At 36.1% G+C, this 25,516-nt stretch overlaps 1 protein-coding gene across 3 annotated transcripts; it reads right to left on the reverse strand.

The window, feature by feature from the left end:
* Positions 1 to 1,659: 1,659 nt before the first annotated feature.
* LOC133635912 (CMP-N-acetylneuraminate-beta-galactosamide-alpha-2,3-sialyltransferase 1-like) lies at positions 1,660 to 25,035 on the reverse strand. 3 transcript variants are annotated; one of them, XM_062029372.1, is made up of 7 exons: positions 24,711 to 25,035; positions 19,613 to 19,879; positions 11,740 to 11,936; positions 11,511 to 11,678; positions 9,332 to 9,377; positions 9,127 to 9,259; positions 1,660 to 2,629 (listed from the first exon to the last, which is right to left on the reverse strand). In XM_062029372.1, the coding sequence occupies exons 2-7, from the start codon at positions 19,862 to 19,864 to the stop codon at positions 2,574 to 2,576; spliced, it is 852 nt and encodes a 283-aa protein (XP_061885356.1). In that variant the 5' UTR covers positions 19,865 to 19,879; positions 24,711 to 25,035; the 3' UTR covers positions 1,660 to 2,573. The 3 variants fall into 3 exon arrangements, with proteins under 3 accessions (XP_061885356.1, XP_061885355.1, XP_061885354.1); XM_062029371.1 differs by lacking the exon at positions 24,711 to 25,035 and adding an exon at positions 21,218 to 21,246 and having other exon boundaries at positions 1,663 to 2,629; positions 9,140 to 9,259; XM_062029370.1 differs by having other exon boundaries at positions 1,664 to 2,629; positions 9,140 to 9,259; positions 24,711 to 25,031.
* Between the last annotated feature and the right edge of the window lie 481 nt (positions 25,036 to 25,516).

Genomic DNA, 25,516 nt, shown 5'->3' on the forward strand with positions numbered 1-25,516 from the left:
ATAACAAAAATATCTGTTTTTTATGAGCTATGTATTGGTATTGTATGTCTGGTGGGGGTCCTACTTTGGAAATAACTTGTACCCCTTTTAGATCACATTTAGTTCCCTTTAAAACATTCACATGTTGCACAATGAGATGTAAGCATGGGATAAAGTGTACATTCCTACAATTTTGTCTGTAAAATATATATTTTTATGAGCATTCCTGTAATCTAGTAACATCATACTTGTGTTTTGTCCACCATACAAGTACACTCAAATGTCCTTTTCTACCTAAAAAGTGTGTACTTGCATTCCCAAAGTACTCAAATATATTTATTTCATCTTTTCATCTAAGGCAGGGGTGTCCAAACTTTTTCCACTGAGGGCCGCACACTGAAAAATCAAAGCAAGCGGGGGCCATTTTGATATTTTTTTATTTTAAAAACCAATACATGTATAAAAAATATCCATTAAGGCCTCCACTCAGGCTTGATCCCGGGGACCCCAAAGGGTTTTGGTCCAAAAAATATTTACATTATTCAGTATTATTATCTCTAGATCAACATTAGGTCTATCTGTCAATATAACGTTTTTAAAGATTTAAGTCGTATGCTCTTTTTGTCAAAGAAAACCCCGTTTTTTTATGAAAAAACACAAAATGTGCAATATTTTCACCCAATAAAATTTTTAAGAGGAATATTTCAGATTATATAATAATTGGAGCCTTAGAAATAACTCATAACACCATTGATTCATTATCATTTTTTGAGCAATGACACTTAAAAACAAATCACACAAAAATTATTGGGGAACCAAAAGGGTCCTACTCATTAAAGTGTTAAAAAATAAATTATACATTTTTTTTTACTGTTTACTTTTAACACAATAATCTCGAGATCGTACTTATCAAGCTTCTCAGAATGACTCCTAAGAAGTCTGCTAAGAGTTGACTTAAGAGTAAATAAATTCTTGGCTGAAAGCTGCACTTAAAAGTTAGTTATCAAGCGTCTTACTCACACTTTCAGCGAAGTGTAGGACTGAATCTTAAGTGTCACACTCAGAGCTGAATTACGACATTACTATGTGCCGAAAACGCAATTTTAGGTGACGTCATTTCTGTGTCCATAGAAATGACCAATCACGGAATGGAATCCGTTGTCTAAGAATAAAGAAATATCTTGGAAATATTTAAGTGGACAATGGGAGTGTATATTTTGACAATAAACTACAAAATAATACAAAACAAACTAGTCCCCGCCGGCACTCACGCTACCGCTCCCTCTCTTCTCTCGCCCACACACTCACTGACGTCACTCACCTCACGGCCACACACATACGCTACTGTCATAACATTTTCTTTCCAATTCATTAATTAGGCAACTAATTTGAAACTGGTGTGGGTGGCTCTATATATACTAGCCCACTGCAGACACATGCAGAAATCAACAAGGAATCGAAAAGTATTAAATCTGTGACAAAAATAATATCCGCTCTGTCTAAACGATACCGTTTGATCAGCTGCTCGTCATAAAAAAAAAAAAAACATTGTTCCGTTCTCTGAACGTTCGCGCACGTCTCTCTCGCCTCAGTGCCATCCCCTGTTGGCAACTCCTAACCACTTAAGACACCTCTGAAGGTCTCTTAAATATGGTGGAGAGTAGGAGTGATTCTTAGACTTAAGAACGTTGATAAAAAGCTTTTATTCTTAAGTTTGAGAGTAGGACTAAATTTCGCAAATTCTCAGGACTTAGGTGTAAAATGGCACTCTAAGAAGCTTGATAAGTACGGCCCCAGATCTATCCGTCAATTATACGTTGTATTGTTGTTTATGTTTTTTGTTTGTTCGTTTTAGGCCCTTCTTTAAAAAAAAAAAGCTAAATTTTTATATGGCGCAAACAAAATATGCAACATTTCCCCCAAAAAATATCTCAAAGTGCAATATTTAACGTGAAGTAAATGGAGCCTTGGATAGGTCAATAATTCATAATAACATTGATTTTGATTCATTATTATTTTTTAAAGAAAGAAACAGCCTGCATGGCAGCTTTGTGTTATTAAGAGTAAACATTGCAACATTTTCTTGTTGCATTTCACCTGTTTGCTCTTTCATACCACCTTTATTTTTTCAATCGTATTTTAAAATGGGCCGTGGGGCCAATAAAAAATGACCTGCGGGCCGCAAATGGCCCCCGGGCCGCACTTTGGACATCCCTGATCTAAGGCAATGTTAATCATAGTCGATACATGACAATGACTTTTGCTTTCTAATAAAAACTAAAAGTCCACGTTTTGTGATGCCATAATAGTCAATAAGGCATCTTTAAGGCAATGGAGGTATATAATATATAAATATTTGTATCACTTCGCTTGCAGGGAAAAAACTATTTGTGCTTTGCATATGTTGCATTTCTTCCAACAATGAAAGATGAATAAATATTTTGTCACCTGAGTCACTGAATATTGTGTATTATTCATGACATTAGAATCCTTTAAGGAGGCGAATAGTCTGCTTGCGCTGCAACTGTTGGATCACGTCATACTCCTGCGTGCCAGGATGAGGTCCAGTTCTCAGCCTTTTGTTCTTCAGGACTTCAAAATAATGGCTCCAGTTTCCATCTCGGTCTGCTCCGAACCCAAAAACACTCACCTGGAAAACAAAAACCTACTTTAAAATATGAATGATTTGATGTTTGGACAAAGTTTCAAAGTCAAATTCAGTTGTATCTTTTCTAATGGAAGTAGAATTCGCATTAAAAAAAATAATTTAAAAAGCAGACAGCTCTATTTAGCACATCTTTGTTCCACTTCAAATTGTTCACTGGCTAAATACGAAAGCCAAAAGCAGTGAAGGTGTCACGTTGTGTAAATGGTAAATAAAAAGAGAATACAACAAATCCTTTTCAACTTATATTCAATTGAATAGACTGCAAAGACAAGATATTTCATGTTCACACTGAGAAACTTTGTTATTTTTTGCAAATATTACCTCATTTGGAATTTGATGTTTCAAAAAAGCTGGCACAAGTGGCAAAAAAGAGTGAGAAAGTTGACGAATGCTCATCAAAGACTTATTTGGAACATCCCACAGGTGAACAGGCTAATTGGGAACAGGTGGGTGCCATGATTGGCTATAAAAGCAAACAAGGACGGGGTGAGGGTCACCACTTTGTCAACAAATGCCTGAGCAAATTGTTTAAGAGCAACATTTCTCAAGCAAGGAATTTAGGGATTTCACCATCTACGCCAGGGGTCAGCAACCTTTTTGAAAGCAAGAGCTACTTCTTGGGTAGTGATTAATGTGAAGGGCTACCAGTTTGATACAAACTTAAATAAATTGCCAGAAATAGGCAATTTGCTCAATTTACCTTTAACTCTATGTTATTAATAATTAATGATATTTACACTTAATTGAACGGTTTAAAAGAGGAGAAAACACGAAACAAATGACAATTAAATTTTGAAAAATAGTTTATCTTCAATTTCGACTCTTTAAAATTCAAAATTCTACCGAAAAAAAGAAGAGAAAAACTAGCTAATTCGAATCTTTTTGAAAAAATAAAAAAAATAATTTATGGAACATCATTAGTAATTTTTCCTGATTAAGATTAATTTTAGAATTTTGATGACGTGTTTTAAATAGGTTAAAATCCAATCCACACTTTGTTAGAATATATAACAAATTGGACCAAGCTATATTTCTAACAAAGACCAATCATTATTTCTTCTAGATTTTCCAGAACAAAAATTTTAAAAGAAATTCAAAAGACTTTGAAACAAGATTTAAATTTGATTCTACAGATTTTCTAGATTTGCCAGAATATTTTTTTTGAATTTTAATCATAATAAGTTTGAAGAAATATTTCACAAATATTCTTCGTCGAAAAAACAGAAGCTAAAATGAAGAATTAAATTAAAATGTATTTATTATTCTTTACAATAAAAAAAAATACATTTACTTGAACATTGATTTAAATTGTCAGGAAAGAAGAGGAAGGAATTCAAAAGGTAAAAAGGTATATGTGTTTAAAAATCCTAAAATCATTTTTAAGGTTGTATTTTTTCTCTAAAATTGTCTTTCTGAAAGTTATAAGAAGCAAAGTAAAAAAATTAATGAATTTATTTAAACAAGTGAAGACCAAGTCTTTAAAATATTTTCTTGGATTTTCAAATTCTATTTGAGTTTTGTCTCTCTTAGAATTAAAAATGTCGGGCAAAGCGAGACCAGCTTGCTAGTAAATAAATACAATGTAAAAAATAGAGGCAGCTCACTGGTAAGTGCTGCTATTTGAGCTATTTTTAGAACAGGCCAGCGGGCTACTCATCTGGTCCTTACGGGCTACCTGGTGCCCGCGGGCACCGCGTTGGTGACCCCTGATCTACGCTCCGTAATATCATCAAAAGGTTGAGAGAATGTGGAGAAATCACTGCAGGTAAGCCATGATATTACGCACCTTGGATTCCTCAGGCGCTACTGCATCAAAAAAGTTGAAAATGTATGCAATTTCATGCAGTACATACAATTTGTTCTGTCAAAATGTAAAAAAAAAAAAAAAAGTTTATTGGCGCAGATTATTTTCAGGCGTTTGTGGGCCATATAAAATTATCAGGGCCTTGAGTTTGACACCTGTGTTCTATAATATAAATACAGTCTATTATACAGCATTATTTACATGTGAATAATATAAATACAGTCTATTATACAGCATTATTCACATGTGAATAATATAAATACAGTCTATTATACAGCATTATTCACATGTGAATAATATAAATACAGTCTATTATACAGCATTATTCACGTGTGAATAATATAAATACAGTCTATTATACAGCATTATTCACATGTGAATAATATAAATACAGTCTATTATACAGCATTATTCACATGTGAATAATATAAATACAGTCTATTATACAGCATTATTCACATGTGAATAATATAAATACAGTCTATTATACAGCATTATTCACGTGTGAATAATATAAATACAGTCTATTATACAGCATTATTCACATGTGAATAATATATATACAGTCTATTATACAGCATTATTCACGTGTGAATAATATAAATACAGTCTATTATACAGCATTATTCACATGTGAATAATATATATACAGTCTATTATACAGCATTATTCACGTGTGAATAATATAAATACAGTCTATTATACAGCATTATTCACATGTGAATAATATATATACAGTCTATTATACAGCATTATTCACGTGTGAATAATATAAATACAGTCTATTATACAGCATTATTCACATGTGAATAATATAAATATATTATACATACATTCTACATTTGACACCTGTGTTCTACGCTAATCTTGTGTTTTTGCTTCATCTTGCTGACAAACGACACAAACCTATAGTGTCGGCATTTTGATGCTTCTACGCTCTTCCTGGTTCCGTGTCTCCTTCCACTTCGCCGAGTGAGGAAACACAAAACCTAGTTTGTGGTCAGGCGTGAAACTAAGACAAAGCAGCAGTTTTGAGTTTCATTTGTTTTGGTGGCACTTTGAGTCAGGACATTAAGACAAGACGGCGTGGCGCCTTTGCGAGAGCGGCCGTGCCAGCAACCTGAGGGTTCCTGGTTCAATCCCCACCTTCTACCAACCTCCTGACATCCGTTGTGTCCTCGAGCAAGACACTTCACCTTTGCTCCTGATGGGTGGTGGTTAGGGCCTTGCATGGCAGCTCCCGCTATCAGTGTGTGAATGGGTGAATGTGGAAATACTGTCAAAGCGCTTTATGAGTACCTTGAAGGTAGAAAAGCACTATACAATTATAACCCATTTACCATAACTCCTACATTTTTTTATCCGATTTAAACCGTTCCATCCATCCATCTTATTCCGCTTATCCGAGGTGGGGTCGCGGGGGCAGCAGCCTAGGCAGGGAAGCCCAGACTTCCCTCTCCCAGCACAGTATTCTGGACATCTGTGTTGGTGAATCTTTTGCAATTTGTTTAATGAACAATGAAGACTGCAAAGAAGAAAGCTTTAGGTGGGATCGGTGTATTAGCGGCTGGCTGCAGCAACACAACCAGGAGGACTTTGACTTGGATAGCAGACGCGCTATCCGACGCTAGCCGCCGACCGCATCGATGATCGGGTGAAGTCCTTCGTCGCGCCGTCGATCGCTGGAACGCAGGTGAGCACGGGTGTTGATGAGCAGATGAGGGCCGGCTGGCGTAGGTGGATAGCTAATGTTTTTAGCATAGCTCTGTGAGGTCCCGTTGCTAAGTTAGCTTCAATGGCGTCGTTAGCAACAGCATTGTTAAAGGCCTACTGAAAGCCACTACTAGCGACCACGCAGTCTGATAGTTTATATATCAATGATGAAATCTTAACATTGCAACACATGCCAATACGGCCGGGTTAACTTATAAAGTGACATTTTAAAATTCCAGCCACACTTCCGGTTGTAAAACTCCTTTGGATATGATTTATGCGCGTGACGTCACAAAAGCAACAGAAGTGGTCGGACCCCATCGGACCCGATAGAAAAGGCTCTTGTTTTCTTCGACAAAATTCCACAGTATTCTGGACATCTGTGTTGGTGAATCTTTTGCAATTTGTTTAATGAACAATGGAGGCTGCAAAGAAGAAAGTTGTAGGTGGGATCGATCGGTGTCTTAGCGGCTAAGTACAATACTGTAATATCTGTGATATTTGCATTAGTGTACTGTGTCTTTAAGGGTTTGGGGAACGTGCATGCGCGAGTGAGTTGGTGGAGAACTTGAGTGTGTGTGAGCGTGACTTTTGGCTAACAGCAGCTCGTGTATGTGTGTGCGTTACTTTTTGAACTACAACCAGTTACCGCTTGTTAAAAAAGCGATTGAGCAATTTGTTTAATGGACAATGGAGACTGCAAATAAGAAAGTTGGAGCCGGTGGAGCAGCGGACTACAGCAACACCAACACCAGGAGGTTGTATTGTGTTTTGAGCAGGATAGCAGACGCACTACGGTGAGTACAGCTTTGACTTCCAAACATTTGATCGCTTGCCCGTACGTGTGTGCCGATATGTGCATGTCACGTACGTAACTTTGGGGAAATTTATGTTTCTTGCCGACTCTGATGGCGGCCGGGGTGTCGTCAAAAGCGTACAACGCCCGCCGCCGCATCTAAGTTAGCTTCTGTTTTTTTAGCTTCGCCAAGCTGAATATTATTAATCGTGTATTTACATGTTCATGGTTTAATAGTATTTTTGATCTTCTGTCTATCCATCCAGTCAGGGTTTTTTTTTTAATTTAGTTTCTATCTGCATTTGAGACTGGCGCTATCGTGTTGGCTACGTAGCTAGGTTAGCTTCTGTTTTTTTTAGCTTCGCCAAGCGGAATATTATTAATCGTGTATTTACATGTTCATGGTTTAATAGTATTATTGATCTTCTGTCTATCCATCCAGTCAGGGTTTTTTTTTAAATTTAGTTTCTATCTGCATTTGAGACTGGCGCTATCGCGTTGGCTACGTTGCTAGGTTAGCTTCTGTTTTTTTTAGCTTCGCCAAGCGGAATAATATTAATTGTGTATTTACATGTTCATGGTTTAATAGTATTATTGATCTTCTGTCTATCCATCCAGTCAGGTTTTTTTTTTATTTAGTTTCTATCTGCATTTGAGACTGCTGCTATCAAGTTGGCTACGTAGCTAGGTTAGCTTCTATTTTTTTAGCTTCGCAAAGCTGAATTATTAATCGTGTATTTACATGTTCAGTCACTGTGAATGTCCATTTCGCGTTCTCGACTGTCATTTTCAAGAGGATATAGTATCTAAAATGGTTTAAAATACAAATCCGTGATCCACAATAGAAAAAGGAGAGAGTGTGGAATCCAATGAGCCAGCTTGTACCTAAGTTACGGTCAGAGCGAAAAAAGATACGTCCATCACTGCCTTTCAAGTCCTTCACTGTAACGTTCCTCATCTACGAATCTTTCATCTTCGCTGAAATTAATGGTGTAATCGTCACTTTCTCGGTCCGAATATCTCTCACTCCATTGTAAACAACGGGAATTGTGAGCAGCACTACCGCTTGTGACGTCACGCTACTTCCGGTACAGGCAAGGCTTTTTTTAATCAGCGACCAAAAGTTGCGAACTTTATCGTCGATGTTCTCTACTAAATCCTTTCAGCAAAAATATGGCAATATCGCGAAATGATCAAGTATGACACATAGAATGGATCTGCTATCCCCGTTTAAATAAAAAAAATTCATTTCAGTAGGCCTTTAAGTCCAGATTGAGACCATTTGAGATGATGGTTTTAAATTGTAACTGTTGTTCTTAATGTGTATGACATGTATTAGTATGTAACTATCTTTTGCTGCCTCTTGGCCAGGAAAAAAAAGAGGTTTTTATTAGGGATGTCCGATAATATCGGCCTGCCGATATTATCGGCCGATAAAAACGTTAAAATGTAATATCGGAAATTATCGGTATCGGTTTTTTTATTATCAGTATGTTATTTTTTTATTAAATCCACATAAAAAACACAAGATACACTTACAATTAGTGCACCAACCCAAAAAACCTCCCTCCCCCATTTACACTCATTCACACAAAAGGGTTGTTTCTTTCTGTTATTAATATTCTGCTTCCTACATTATATAACAATACAGTCTGCAAGGGATACAGTCCGTAAGCACACATGATTGTGCGTGCTGCTGCTCCACTAATAGTACTAACCTTTAACAGTTAATTTTACAAATTTTCATTAATTACTAGTTTCTATGTAACTGTTTTTATATTGTTTTACTTTCTTTTTTATTCAAGAAAATGTTTTTAATTTATTTATCTTATTTGATAATTTTTTTTAAAAAGTACCTTATCTTCACCATACCTGGTTGTCCAAATTAGACATAATAATGTGTTAATTCCACGACTGTATATATCGGTTGATATCGGTATCGGTTGATATCGGTATCGGTAATTAAAGAGTTGGACAATATCGGCATATCGGATATCGGCAAAAAGCCATTATCGGACATCCCTAGTTTTTATTCATCTCAATGGGAGTATCCTGGTTAAATTAAAAAACAAAAACGGACTTACTGTTGTTTTAATTCAACGGTTCTTTTAATTCACCTATGTTTTGTACAGCACTTTGTAATTGTTATAAATCAAATGTGCTTACTTCCGTTGCCTACCTCATCACACATCTGCATACTGAGAACCAAGGTCATGAATCCAGTGGACGGGTAGCTTCCGCTCTTTTTCAGCCACATTTCATGGACGTACTTCATGAAGGCGGGGTTGAGGATCATCACCTGGAGACACACGTGTCGTGCTCAGGTCTTCAAGCAACAAACAAGGTGCGATACTTGATTGGCAGAACTCACCAAGTCCTTGTTGCCTCGCTTCTGTGGGTTCTCCTTGCCGTCTTCTCTGGAAAAGGTCGAGCACAGCAGCACTTATCACTCGTGACAATCAACAGTTGCGCTTATTGCCTCATCTTTTAACTCCCACATGACATGAGTCATGCAAATCACAAATATTCACACACACAATAGAAATGTGTGATAAAGATAAGGTTTGCATTGTTATGTTAACTTTTATCTCTACAATGTGATGTGTTGAGTCATGTGAGAACACATGTTCACTACTTTATTCTTTTAACTGACTCTTTGTTATTTTTCCTAAATTGCTTATAGATATAAATTGTTCAAGGTGAACATCAAAAGTGTTGACTATTGCCAGGTGGTCACTATACGCAGGTTGGCAAACATTTGGAGTCAGGCTTTGCATTAAATATCTTGTCTTTGCAGTCTATTCAATTGAATATAAGTTGAAAAGGATTTGCAAATCATTATATTCTCTTTTTATTTACCATTTACACAACGTGACAACTTCGCTGCTTTTGTATTTTTGTTTATAGACTTAGACAAACGTTAATGATCCATAAGGGAAATTGTTCCACACAGTAGCTCAGTTACCAATGATGGAAAGGACAATGCAGGTATAAAATAGACCAGGGGTCACCAACCTTTTTGAAACCAAGAGCTACTTCTTGGGTAGTGATTAATGCGAAGGGCTACCAGTTTGATACACACTTAAATAAATTGCCAGAAATAGCCAATTTGCTCAATTTACCTTTAACTCTATGTTATTATTAATAATTAATGATATTTACACTTAATTGAACGGTTTAAAAGAGGAGAAAACACGAAAAAAATTACAATTAAATTTTGATATAGTTTATCTTCAATTTCGACTCTTTAAAATTCAAAATTCAACCGAAAAAAAGGAGAAAAACTAGCTAATTCGAATGTTTATGAAAAAATTAAAAATATAATTTATGGAACATCATTAGTAATTTTTCCTGATTAAGATTAATTTTAAAATTTTGATGAAATGTTTTAAATAGGTTAAAATCCAATCTACACTTTGTTAGAATATATAACAAATTGGACGAAGCTATATTTCTAACAAAGACAAATCATTATTTCTTCTAGATTTTCCAGAATTGTTTTTTTAAAAGAAATTCAAAAGACTTTCAAATAAGATTTAAATTTGATTGTACAGATTTTCTAGATTTTCCAGGATAATTTTTTAGAATTTTAATCATAAGTTTGAAGAAATATTTCACAAATATTCTTCGTCGAAAAAACAGAAGCTAAAATGAAGAATTAAATCAAAATGTATTTATTATTCTTTACAATAAAAAAAAAATAATTTACTTGAACATTGATTTAAATTGTCAGGAAAGAAGAGGAAGGAATTTAAAAGGTAAAAAGGTATATGTGTTTAAAAATCCTAAAATCATTTTTAAGGTTGTATTTTTTCTCTAAAATTGTCTTTCTGAAAGTTATAAGAAGCAAAGTAAAAAAATTAATGAATTTATTTAAACAAGTGAAGACCAAGTCTTTAAAATATTTTCTTGGATTTTCAAATTCTATTTGAGTTTTGTCTCTCTTAGAATTAAAAATGCCGGGCAAAGCGAGACCAGCTTGCTAGTAAATAAATAAAAATTAAAAAATAGAGGCAGCTCACTGGTAAGTGCTGATATTTGAGCTATTTTTAGAACAGGCCAGCGGGCTACTCATCTGGTCCTTACGGGCTACCTGGTGCCCGCGGGCACCGCGTTGGTGACCCCTGAAATAGACTAAAAGCAATATAAAATATAACATATATACGTAATATTTACATAATATATACAGTATAGGATATATACTATTATATGTTTATATCATATATACAATATATAACAATTACTATGTACAGTACAGTATATGTAACAGCTGCAGCATAAAATAGAGAGAAAATCCAGCAGAAAATAGACATTATAAACAAAGAGAAGTAGCTAACATGTCAGGTGTCAGGTAATAGACATCATCTATTGCTGTATGGCGAGTGATTATACAGCTGGATGGAGTGCGGAATGAAGGAGTTCTTGAATCGAACACTGTGGGAACGAATATCATTTCCTTTTGTTGGTCAAAATGTATTTCCCTTGGTATCAATAAATGATCTCTCTCATGTAAGCGTCAGGTTAACCGTGAGAAAGAGTCAACAATCTACCTGGGAGTGAAGGTCTTGAGCAGCCACAGGAGGTCGTTGATCTTGAATGGGAAGAAGACCAGATGTGTGGCGTTGTCCAAATACTTGGCACTCTCAGGATACATGACGTGATGAGTCGTCTTGGTGCCCACGTCTTCCTCGTAGCCTTTGGTGCGCCCGCCGTTCATTCTAGTCGCCACATCAGTCGTTACATACGCTCGTTTACAAGTATCGAGGTGGGCGGGGCTACCTGATCACAATGTGGTGGTAATCAATCAGTGGTCCGTAGTGCGAGCCTTTGAGGTTGCCGGAATTGCCCACCACCGCACACGTCCTGCAGCGGTCGGGCGACGACGCCTCCACGTCGGGCACGGGTGGAAAGATGGTGAAGAGTTTGTTGACGGTTTCATTGAAGAAACTGAAGGGTCTCTTTTCCCTCTGCAAGCGCTGACACGTAGAAAACGACAATCAGAATCAGAATCAGAATAGTTTTTATTGCCTTTGTTTGAGAGCGGGTTCACAAACTAGGAATTTTCCTTGGTGCAATGGTGCAACATAAAACACCTATAACACAGATTTGGTAATAAAAATGAGCTGTAACTGAGCTATCAGATCTTGTTATTAGGGCTGCAACTAACGATTAATTTGATAATCGATTAATCTGTCGATTATTACTTCGATTAATAATCGGATAAAAGAGACAAACTGCATTTCTATCCTTTCCAGTATTTTATTGAAAAAAACCAGCATACTGGCACCATGTTGTGGACATTGGGGGTGCAGCATACACCAACAATAACACGGAAATGTAACTCATCAGAACTGAATGAGATATTGTACACGTTTCTGTTGTGAATAATAAAGGATTCATTTTAGACTGCCTCTGAATAATAGCATGAAATATTCCAGCACCTTCATAACGTTTAGTTATACTAAAGCGTCACTCAAATCTAAATATATTTATATAGCTTTATCAGCCCGGCTACATTGATCCATTATGAAACCAACCTGAGATATTTCTGTCCGTTACGTTTATTTCCAAATTGGTAACCGTGCGTTTTCTCTCTAAAAACGGAGTCAAATGTGCCGGAGACACATTATCAGTCCCGCGTTGCAACAAAGGCATAACTTTAACGTTACTCACAAAAAAGCTGAACTCACGAATGCTTGTTGCCACTATGGACTTAAAAAGTTACGTACTGTGAGTTCTTCCCTTCATCCATGGCTTCAACATGTTTCTTCTTCAGGTGCTCCTGAAGCAATGTTGTACTTCCGTGCCATTTTGCAGGAAACGGTCTTCTTTGAAGTCTTTAAAGTGAAGTGTTCCCACACTTTTGACGACATAGGTCGTACACTTTTCTCCATTGAAGCAATAACCTCAAGATGTTTCTCCGCTAAACTATCGGTAGTGTTTTCCTGCGCCATTTTTCGAATTTTCCCAGTAAAGGAGACGCCGTCGTCACGTGAGCTGCACATGACACATCATTGGCTAGCTTACGCCACCTCATGAGACGTAGCCTAACCGCCGCCCTGGCGCTGTTTTTGTACTTATTTTGATTATTGTTTCTCAGCTGTTTGTAAATATTGCAGTTTATAAATAAAGGTTTATAAAATTAAAAATTAAAAAATTACCAAAAAAAAAAGTCTCCGTGCATGCGCATAGCATAGTTCCAACGAATCGATGACTAAATTAATCGCCAACTATTTTGGTAATCGATTTTAATCGATTTAATCGATTAGTTGTTGCAGCCCTACTTGTTATTGTTCATGTGCCTGATGGCCGAGGGGAAAAAACTGTTCAGGTGGCGGGAGGTGTGGGTCTGGATGGACCATAGTCTCCTGCCTGAGGGGAGAGGGGAGAATAGTTTGTGTCCGATGTCCGTTTAACAAATGAGTCCACTTATAGCCTTCAAAATTAGAAAGCATTTAAGCGTATCTTTGTGAAACGGCATAATGGACAATATTTGTCATTGTTGACATCACTTAAAGGTTGTGCCAGACCTGGGCCACATGTGGCTCGTTAAGGTGTTCAATCCGGCCCGCCGGACGTTCTACATCATTTTTTTAGACCTTTAATATCAAAACTGTCGCCGCCATTATGATATGCAGTGCTGTTTTAGTCTTGAACTATAGAAAGTATTTCAATTGTCAAAATCTGTGCTGTTGAGTGATATTCGAGTTATTGCGGTAATCTACGTCACAGCAGCTCAGACCAGGAACAAAGCAGAGTGGGTGGGGTTTGTTTTCAGTGCAGTTTACACTTTGCATTCATATTTTGCTGTTTTTTAAATTTTTTGTTGTGTTTTGCTTGATTTTAAAAGATACACAATTATCAAGGAGCTGTTCTGAGAAGTAAAATATGTTAATATGTTGTTAATATTCAGTGTTTTATTGTTCATAGTTAATATTGTAAATCCCACTTTATTTTCATGTACACTTTCAGTAAAAAACTGTAAAATTCCATTCCGTTTTTTGAGGTGGTCTGTCATAATGTTTATAGAACTATCGGACATTGTGACTTTTGGTATTAGTGTTCCTGAAGAAAAGGGACCCAAACATACATATTGTACAGCAGATTTTTACAGCTAAATGTGTACATACATATACACACTAGGGCTGCAACAACTAATCGATTAAATCGATTACCAAAATAGTTGGCGATTAATTTAGTCATCGATTCGTTGGAACTATGCTATGCGCATGCACGGAGGATTTTTTTTTGTTTGTTTGTTATTTTTTTGTTGTTTTTTTTTTGTTTTATAAACCTTTATTTATAAACTGCAAAATTTACAAACAGGTGAGAAACAATAATCCAAATAAGTACAAAAACAGTACAAAACAGCGCCATAGCGGTGGTTAGGCTACGTCTCATGAGGTGGCGTAAGCTAGCCAATGATGTGTCATGTGCAGCTCACGTGACGACGCCGTCTCATTGCTGGGAAAATTCGAAAAATGGCGCAGGAAAACACTACCAATAGTTTAGCGGAGAAACATCTTGAGGTTATTGCTTCAATGGAGAAAAGTGTACGACCTAAGTCGTCAAAAGTGTGGGAACACTTCACTTTAAAGACTTCAAAGAAGAGCGTTTCCTGCAAAATGGCACGGAAGTAAAACATTGCTTCTGGAGCACCTGAAGAAAAAAAAATGTTGGAGCCATGGATGAAGGGAAGAACTCACAGTACGTAACTTTTTGGCAACAAGCATTCATGAGTTCAGCTTTTTTGTAAGTAACTTTAACGTTATGCCTTTGTTGCAACGCGGGGCTGATAATGTGTCTCCGGCACATTTGACTCCGTTTTGAGAGAGAAAACGCACGGTTACCAATTTCGAAATAAACGTAACGGACAGAAATATATCATGTTGGTGTCATAATGGATCAATGTAGCCGGGCCGATAAAGCTATATAAATATATTTAGATTTGAGTGACGCTTTAGTATAACTAAACGTTATGAAGGTGCTGGAATATTTCATGCTATTATTCAGAGGCAGCCTAAAATGAATCCTTTATTATTCACAACAGAAACGTGTACAATATCTGATTCAGTTCTGATGTTATTGTTGGTGTATGCTGCACCCCCAATGTCCACAACGTGATGCCAGTATGCTGGTTTTTTTCAATAAAATACTGGAAAGGATAGAAATGTAGTTTGTCTCTTTCACCCGATTATTAATCGATTAATCGAAGTAATAATCGACCGATTAATCGATTATCAAATTAATCGTTAGTTGCAGCCCTAATACACACACATACACCTTGGCCCCCCAGACACTTTTTCTTCTCTAAATATTTGCCAAGCTCTGCATTATGCCTATTGGTACTTGTGCTTGTGTATTTGGGATCTGCATAAGTCCCTAAAATATAAAATCCCAGCATGGAGGCTGTTTGTAATTTTTCCAATCTGTGGCATTTTCCCTCCCAAGTGTGACGTCAGTAAATTACCCATAAATGGTAGAAATTTACCAAAAGTGCTTTGCATGAGTCCGCTATTAGTCAATAAGTTCCTTCTTTTTCTCTTGTTGTGGAGAAGACTTGCTTGTACATGCACATGCATCCTCCACTGTTGCCATTTCTAATACAAAGTTCTAGCATAGTTCAAACTTATAACTGTCAGACTTCATATGGAATTACTAAGAACTGAGACAAAAGATGACAGGGAGACGTAAATAAGACCCGCCCACAAAACGGCATGTCCTAAGGATCAGGCATGTGATTTGAACTTAATGAAAAAGACTGAAAATAATTGAACATGTAAACATTAGCACAAAAAAAGCACCATTTAAAGATATTTTATTGCAGTTTACACATATCTCGTATGTGTGACTGCCATCTAGTGGTCACACATCATTTCACCATGTACCAAAAAAAATTGCTTCGAGGTCGGTAAGTACAACCAAAATTACGCTGTACATTAGGCGCATCAGGTTATAAGACGCACTGTTGCGTTTTGAGAAAAAAAATATTTTAAGTGCGCCTTATAGTCCTGAAAATAGATTATGAACACAGTAAAGTTAATTTTTGCCCGATTGGAAATATGAGATTGGACCTGGACGTTGTATTTTTAGCACACCAACTCAGATTTTTTTGTCCTCAAATGACACAGATCTGATTTAAACGTTCCAAAGTGCTTCAAATTTGACCCTTTGGCATCAGACTCAGGCATACTTGCCAACCCTCCCGTTTTTAGCGGGAGAATCCCGGTATTTTATCCCGACAACCTCCCGGTATTCAGCCGGAGCTGGAGGCCACGCCCCCTCCAGCTCAATGCGGACCTGAGTGGGGACAGCCGTTCTCACGTCCGCTTTCCCACAATATAAACAGCTTGCCTGCCCAATGACGTCATGACATCTGCGGCTTTTAGAGAGTAGAGTGCACAACAAGGAGAGAGAGTTCTTGGTTTCTTATGGGGGTTTATTGTTAGGCAGTTTCATTAACGTCCTCCCAGCGCGGTAACAACACACAACAACACACGTCACGTTTAGTCTACCGTAAAGCAGTTCGTCTGCAGTAAACAGCAATGTTGTGACACTGTTAAACAGGACAATACTGCCATCTACTGGATAGCCTGCAGAACACTGAATTTCAAGTATTTTATTTATATGTATAATAAAATTTAAAAAAAAAAAATATATATATATATATATATATATATATATATATATATATATATATATATATATATATATATATAGCTAGAATTCATTGAAAGTCAAGTATTTCATACATATATACATATATATATATATATATATATATATATATATATATATATATGAAATACTTGATTTGGTGAATTCTAGCTGTAAATATACTCTCCTCTTAACCACGACCTTAGCCATGAATCCCATTGGAATCTGAGCTTTTCAAATGGGACTGCAGTGTAAACGCAATGTGGCCTGAAAGTGTTTTTTTTTTTGGCGTCACTGGTGTGTGCCGGAAAGACTCAGTCGCCAGCGGAAATGAATATTTCACCACAGCATAGTCTGCGCCGAGACAAAGATTGTGAATGACCGAAAAGAGGGGTCACTCTGACCGGTTGATTTACTGTTACAGAAACGTGCTCAGGTGCTGGGAGCGATGCACAAAGTAAGACGTCTTACTTCCTGTTTGAAGCGAGAGACGATTGTGATTGGCCAACATGTCCGTCACTCAAGCGCCAGTGACGGCGGCGGAGTTACATAGAAACTAGTAATTAATGAAAATGAGTAAAATTAACTGTTAAAGGTTAGTACTATTAGTGGACCAGCAGCACGCACAATCATGTGTGCTTACGGACTGTATCCCTTGCAGACTGTATTGATATATATTGATATATAATGTAGGAACCAGAATATTAATAACAGAAAGAAACAACCCTTTTGTGTGAATAAGTGTGAATGAATGTAAATGGGGGAGGGGGGTTTTTTGGGCTGGTGCACTAATTGTATGTGTATCTTGTGTTTTTTATGTTGATTTAATAAAAAAATAAAAAATAAAAAATAAAAAAACGATACCGATAATAAAAAAACCGATACCGATAATTTCAGATATTGCCTTTTAAAGCATTTATCGGCCGATCTCTACTTTGAACTGTTTTAATCAAACCGATGGCTGTTTACGACCCCCCTCCCTTAGAAACAGCTGTTGCCATGTAATCAGGGAAAGTCCAAATAAAAGAGGAGGCGTACAATCTTCCGTCAGAGCGTGGTGAGACTTTACAAAGAGTACAGTCCAGACGTCTCTCCTCAATTGAGCCAAAAAAAACTCGGCCTCTTGCGATTGATTATTTACCGCACTAATTAAAACCTGGATGTTGATTCGGTTTCCAGGCATGTGATTTGACCACAATGAAAAAGACTGAAAACATTTCCGGGGGTCTGGGGGACCAAGGCCTGGTGGGGGGACAACGCCCCCCGAAGCTCCTGGTTTTTCACCAATTTAACATGCTAAAATTAACAAAGACAGCACCATTTGACGAAAATATTTGAGTGTTTAAAGACATGAAAACATCATTAATAGAACATACATAACCCAATTATAATAATGAATCACTGTATATGGTTCAGTCCCAACAGTATTTAATCACTAATATTTACATCTTGTGTTCATTTCACATCCACATTGATCAGTGTTATTACCTACAGCTTATTTACAGTATTACTACATTACTTCAGTTCACCTCACACATTAGCTTTCTCAGAGAGCCCTAACATGAGCCTTCCTTGCACATTTCTGAGCAGCCTGCATTTTCCTTTTGGTCTCTGCTTTTGTAGCTTCTTTTTTGGATAATTATAACAAAATACCAAATGTAAACATTTCATTCTTTTCGCCAAAATAGGATATACATTTATGAAAATAATTAAACATGTTTAGTATTGTTTACTCATATTTGAAAATAGGAAATAATAATAATGTGAGGACATGGACATATTGCATGAAACAAGTGTGAAAATATTTACCTTCAAGATTGTTACACCACTGACAATACATAAGAACTTAATATTACAAAATAGTATTATATGCACATTTATTTCAAATAAATTGTTAACTGGATCCAATAATGCAACTCTTTGAATTTCTGTAATTTCATAACATATTTTCACGTGGCTTTATATTTTTTTAGAAAAACCCATTTATATTTCGCAAAGCAATAATTTGTTAATATTTAAAACAAACATGCGTATTTCGCAAGCAAATATTTTTTAGCTTACCTCATTATTAACAACCCTGTCTGCAACTGAAGTGGGTTGTTTGGGTGGATCTTTCCTCTCCATGTCACTTTCGGTTGACATCCAAAAGTAGCAGCTAGTGAAAAGTTGGTTTTCCTTGCTTCAAGTTGTTTCATATGTTTTTGGCGTTTCGCATGTACTTCCAAAGCCTTGAAACCTCGTGATCCATAGTCAATATTATCATGACACCGCGTGCACAAAACCTTTCCGGGACGATCGATTTTCCGAATAAAATCACCGAACAAAGTCGTAACTTCCTTCTTCCCAACAGTATCAGTGATTTCCCTTTCCATCCAGTCCCATCCAAACTTATTTTTGACATGTTTATCAATTTCTTTTACTCGTAAAGCGTCCTTTCTCTCGAGAACCGACATCGTTTACATATGGAAAATGGCGCTATGATGACGTTATTAACGTCATCACTCATAACAGATGTCCTGATTGGTCACAAGGAACATATCGACCAATCAACTACGGCGTAATATAAACTACGTCTCGAATCTTGATTTAGGGTCGGAAAAAAAACCGGAAAAACAGAAGATAATTTTTTTTCCCCCCTTAGATTAAAAAAGACGGAATTCCGACTTTAGACGGAAAAATCACATGCCTGGGTTTCCATTAATCATGCAGCCTTAGCCCTGTTTCCATCTGTTCTTGTAAAATGTAGCCAATCTTTGGAGAGTTTCTGCGACTTAGGCGCCATGACATCACTAGGCAAGTTGCGTAATGACGTCATTCCCACCCACAAGAAGGAATCCTTTGAAAAACTGGCGAGCAATTGATACACTGGGGACTGATTCTTAAAAAGAGCCAGTTTTCCATTCCTTTTGGAAGAGAAAACCGAGGTTACACTGGTTCTCTTCAGTGATGGATTACAAAAAGCGGAAAAAGATGATATACAACAACAAACACTTACCTTCCACCAGTTGAAATCCTCCTCAAAAATGGGGCCCCGCTTGGACAAGAAGGGCTTGGGCGCAGCGTCCAAAAGATCCTTAAAGCCCTGGTCGCTCTCGTTCAAACATTTCTGGCAGTCGCATGACTTCAACTCAAGCGACCTGCGCAAATACAAGGACGGCAGATTCCATCTGGACGTATAGAGCACACCCACGGCCGTCAGACACAGTAGGGTCACCACCACCCAGGTCTTCATTACTGCGGACAACATCTGGGCAACGAGGGCCTGCAAGACACGACAGCCTCAACTTGGAATAGTCACAAGTGAACATGATTGATGGATGGTCCTGGGTCCTACGGGGCAGCCACTCCTAGGCTTGGCATTAGGACTATTGTTGGCTCGTATCAACACTAAAACCTGTTCTTGGAGGTCCAGCATCCTGGAGCAAGTCCAACAGATAAACACAAAAGGGAGCACAGACAAGGTGATTCACTGTTGTCTTAACAAAGTTATCGTTAACCTCAAACTCCTGTGTGACCCAACAATGCATGTTTGTGCTACATCAAACAACATTTGGACGCCTTTATGCCAACTCAAACACTCCACAATAAAACCTGTTGTACAAAATGTATTCGGATGTCTTTTTAAATGTAGAAATGACGTGTTTGGTACATCATAGTACATACTAGGGTTGTCCTGATACAAAAATGTATTTCGATACTTTGATACTTTCCTAAATATAGGGCACCACAAAAAATGTCATTATTGTCTTTATTTTGACAACAAATCTTAGGTTACATGAAACATATGTTTATTATTGTCATTTAGTCCTTAAATAAAATGTTGAACATACTAGACAACTTGTCTTTTAGTAGTAAGCAAACAAACAAAGACTCCTAATTAGTCTGCAGTAACATATTGTGTCATTTATACACCTATTATTCTGTACACATTATGAGGGACAAACTGTAAAAATGTATTATTAATCTACTTGTTCATTTACTGTTAATATCTGCTTATTTTCTGTTTTAACGTGTTCTATCTACACTTCTGCTAAAATGTAATAATCACTTATTCTTCTCTTCTTTGATACTTTACATTAGTTTTGGATGATGACTCCTAATTAGTCTGCTGACGTATGCAGTAACATATTGTGTCATTTGTACACATTATGAGGGACAAACTGTAAAAATGTATTATTAATCTACTTGTTCATTTACTGTTAATATCTGCTTATTTTCTGTTTTAACGTGTTCTATCTACACTTCTGCTAAAATGTAATAATCACTTATTCTTCTCTTCTTTGATACTTGACATTAGTTTTGGATGATACCACAAATCTAGGTATCGATCTGATACCAAGTAGTTAGAGGATCATGCAATGGTCATAATTTGAGTCCTCATGTGTCCAGGGCCGTATTTACTGACTTTATAAACATAATATGAATTTTTAAAAAAAAGGAAAACAGATGTTTTATCTTTATCATAGTAGTATTGACTAGATACACTCTTGTACTTGGTATCATTACAGTGGATGTCAGGTGTAGATCCACCCATGGCATTTGTTTACATTGTGACGCCGGTGAGCACCAATATTCACCACACATATCCCACTTTATTCACATTTTCGTATTGAACAAGTACTCGCGTCACAAAACTGACTACATTTTGGCAGGTTTACACTCGACAAACCTCCCTGCAAAAAATGTTTAGTGAGTAAATTGTTAATTGGAATCAATATTATAATATAAGAAGTATATTTCTCTAAATCTGCCAAAATATATTTTAAATTGGTCTATTCACCCCCTATTTTTTCCGGACTGGCCAATTGCATGGTCACTTATTTTGTGACTCAGCTGTGTTTACTCACATTTGTTGTAATTTCTTTTTTTATTTAATTTTTTATGAATGAAATCAATTAAAAATGCACTGTAAATGTGAAACCTCTTTTTTTTTTAGCAAGCTTTCCAATGATTCCAACCTTTTCAAAATAAGCTAAATATTATGAAAGTTATGACATTTTGAACAAAAAGGTCACAACTAAAATCTAGAATTAAAGCAGTTGACCGTAAATGTATGCATTTAACCGCTTTTAATAATCCATAACTTTAACATTTAGCACAGAAAATGATACTTTTATCACTGTAATCATCTTTACAGGACCTATCTGATAAAAGCTTCAAGTTAAATTAATTTTAAAAACACTTTGTAACAAAAAATAATTAACATTGAACGAAAAGTAAGAGGTTAATGATCCGTGTTTATGTTATAACTTCACCTGTATCTTTAGTTTTTACGCCAAAATGCATCCATTCTCCCTTTTCTGTCTACACACTGTGTCTGCTTGTAAGTACTCTGTGTGCGCGCTGCCGAACATGCTCCTCTGCTCGTAAAACCAGTAATGTCACGACGCGCCGTCATGCCTGTTTTAGAGGCGGTATTGCACCGAACATGTTTCATTAGTATCGCGGTACTACACTAGTACCGGTATACCGTACAACCCTCGTAAATACATTTAAGAATCTGAAAACATACAGTTTTCCTAACATCCTCTGTGGTGGACATGAAATGGGCAATGACAAAACCAAGAAAAGTCTTACTCCTCCGATCAAAACCGTCAAAAAGACAACTGAATACACCAATACTCACCACACATATCCCAATTTATTGTTTTCATCGCCACAATACACCAATACTCACCACACATATCCCACTTTATTGTTTTCATCGCCACAATACACCAATACTCACCACACATATCCCACTTTATTCACATTTTCGTATTGAACAAGTACTCGCGTCACAAAACTGACTAAATTTTGGCAGGTTTACACTCGACAAACCTCCCTGCAAAAAAATGTTCAGTGAGTAAATTGTTTATTGGAATCAATATTATAATATGAGAAGTATATTTCTCTAAATCTGCCAAACATCTTTTAAATTGGTCAATTCACCCCCTATTTTTTATGGACTGGCCAATTGCATGGTCACTTATTTTGTGACTCAGCTGTGTTTACTCACATTTGTTGTAATGTCTTTTTTTATTTAATTTTTTATGAATTAAATCAATTAAAAATGCACTGTAAATGTGAAACCTGTTTTTTCCCCTGTTTCTTTTTTTAAGCAAGCTTTCCAATGATTCCAACTAGGGCTGCAACTAACAACTAATTTGATAATCGACTAATCTGTCGATTATTACTTCGATTAATAATCGGATAAAAGAGACAAACTAAGTTTCTATCCTTTCCAGTATTTTATTGGAGAAAAAAAACAGCATACTGGCACCATACTTATTTTGATTATTGTTTCTCAGCTGTTTGTAAATGTTGCAGTTTATAAATAAAGGTTTATTAAAAAAAACAAAAAATAAAAACAATTAAATAAATAAAAATAAAAAGTAGCCTCTTTGCATGCGCTTAGCATAGATCCAACGAATCGATGACTAAATTAATCGCCAACTATTTTTATAATCGATTTTAAACGATTAGTTGTTCCAGCCCTAATTCCAACCTTTTCAAAATGGGCTAAATATTAAGAAAGTTATGACATTTTGACCAAAAAGGTCACACCTAAAGTCTAGAACAGGGGTCACCAACGCGGTGCCCGCGGGCACCAGGTAGCCCGTAAGGACCAGATGAGTAGCCCGCTGGCCTGTTCTAAAAATAGCTCAAATAGCAGCACTTACCAGTGAGCTGCCTCTATTTTTTAAATTTTATTTATTTACTAGCAAGCTGGTCTCGCTTTGCCCGACATTTTTAATTCTAAGAGAGACAAAACTCAAATAGAATTTGAAAATCCAAGAAAATATTTTAAAGACTTGGTCTTCACTTGTTTAAATAAATGCATTAATTTTTTTACTTTGCTTCTTATAACTTTCAGAAAGACAATTTTAGAGAAAAAATACAACCTCAAAAATGATTTTAGGATTTTTAAACACATATACCTTTTTACCTTTTAAATTCCTTCCTCTTCTTTCCTGACAATTGAAATCAATGTTCAAGTAAACATTGTTTTTTTATTGTAAAGAATAATAAATAAATTTTAGTTTAATTAATTATTTTAGCTTCTGTTTTTTCGACGAAGAATATTTGTGAAATATTTCTTTAAACTTATTATGATTAAAATTCAAAAAAAATATTCTGGCAAATCTAGAAAATCTGTATAATCAAATTTAAACCTTATTTCAAAGTCTTTTGAATTTCTTTTAACATTTTGGTTCTGGAAAATCTAGAAGAAATAATGATTTGTCTTTGTTAGAAATATAGCTTGGTCCAATTCGTTATATATTCTAACAAAGTGTAGATTGGATTTGAACCTATTTAAAACATGTCATCAAAATTCTAAAAGTAATCTTAATCAGGAAAAATTACTAATGATGTTCCATAAATTATTTTTTTAATTTTTTCAAAAAGATTCGAATTAGCTAGTTTTTCTCTTCTTTTTTTCGGTTGAATTTTGAATTTAAAGAGTCGAAATTGAAGATAAACTATGTTTCAAAATGTAATTGTCATTTTTTTAGTGTTTTCTCCTCTTTTAAACCGTTCAATTAAGTGTAAATATCATTAATTATTAATAATAACATAGAGTTAAAGGTAAATTGAGCAAATTGGCTATTTCTGGCAATTTATTGAAGTGTGTATCAAACTGGTAGCCCTTCGCATTAATCACTACCCAAGAAGTAGCTCTTGTTTTCAAAAAGGTTGGTGACCCCTGCTCTAGAACTAAAGCAGTTGACCATAAATTTATGCATTTAACCGCTTTTAATAATCCATAACTTTAATATTTAGCACAGAAATTTACACTTTTATTACAGGAATCGTCTTCACAGGACCTATCTGATAATAGCTTCATGTTACGTTAAATTAACACTTTGTAACGAAAAATAATGAACATTGAACGAAAAGAAAGAGGTTAATGTCTGTGTTTTAGAAATATAAAACAATAAGTAGCTAGTGTCAATTATTATCGTATTGTACTAAAGTTAGACAAGATGGCGTCTTTGGTTGTTTGTTAAATCGCACTGTCTGCATCTTAATCGACTCCAACCATCATTTCCCATCTTTGCCAAAAACATGCTCATATCAAAGTGTACATTTTTTCAAAGATACTGTCTTACCTGCCGAAAGATGAGGAGTAAAACAAGTAAAGAAGAAGTGAAGAGGTGCAGTAGATGACGATGGCGGGAAGTAAAACAAAGATGAAGGGAAGTGAAGACGTCTGCTGCCAAGACGGACCTTCAAACTAACATCACTAATTCCAACTCCAGGAGATTACAAAAGTTATGTGTAAGGTTCCACGCAAAAGTCTGGTAGGACAAAGGTGTGACAAATCCACCGCCGCCAGGCTCATCTTCCACGCTAATTACCTGCCGACAACAATGCTCTCCTCCCACAGGTGTCGGCCTGAGGCTTTAGTTCCCACCCTTTCAAAATAAAAGCGCGGGTTGCCTTGGTGTCCGTTGTCAAGTGCCGGCGACTCGTGTATATTTCAGCCATTACGGTAATGACGTGTGGGGAAATAAAAAAAAAAAAAAAAAAAAACGGGGTTCACATACAACCAGCATTGCGGTAATGGCAGATTTGGAAACTAAATACGATTTTTTTCTGCCTTTTTATTGGCGTGAAACGACTTTTTTCTACTACTTGACTCGAAATTGACTTTAATTTAATGCAGTTTGTAGTAAAATCAAAGTAAAAAAAAAAAAAAAACGGATACATAAACGTCCTTCTTACCTTACAATATGAATGCATAGTACACATTCACCTATGTATTGTTTGATGTAGTTATCTATCCAATGTGTTTCAATTAAAAATATGTTATATACTTGGCAAAAAATACTGACATTATTTCACATTCTGAAATGAAGTTTATTTAGAGGTTTAAAATATTCATGTTTGACATTACATATCTGCCATCAAACTA

Source organism: Entelurus aequoreus, linkage group LG20, assembly GCF_033978785.1.
Source record: "Entelurus aequoreus isolate RoL-2023_Sb linkage group LG20, RoL_Eaeq_v1.1, whole genome shotgun sequence".
NCBI lineage: Eukaryota > Metazoa > Chordata > Actinopteri > Syngnathiformes > Syngnathidae > Entelurus > Entelurus aequoreus.

Bases quoted from the DNA above. Each gene is read 5' to 3' on its own strand.
- LOC133635912 (XM_062029371.1), bottom strand. From the start codon at position 19,864: ATGTTGTCCGCAGTAATGAAGACCTGGGTGGTGGTGACCCTACTGTGT. The intron at 11,679-11,739 runs GTAGCCCCGCCC...TGTGGCGACTAG, and splicing joins TACCACCACATTGTGATCAG to AATGAACGGCGGGCGCACCA. The intron at 2,630-9,139 runs GTAGGCAACGGA...TTTGTTTTCCAG, and splicing joins GTATGCAGATGTGTGATGAG to GTGAGTGTTTTTGGGTTCGG.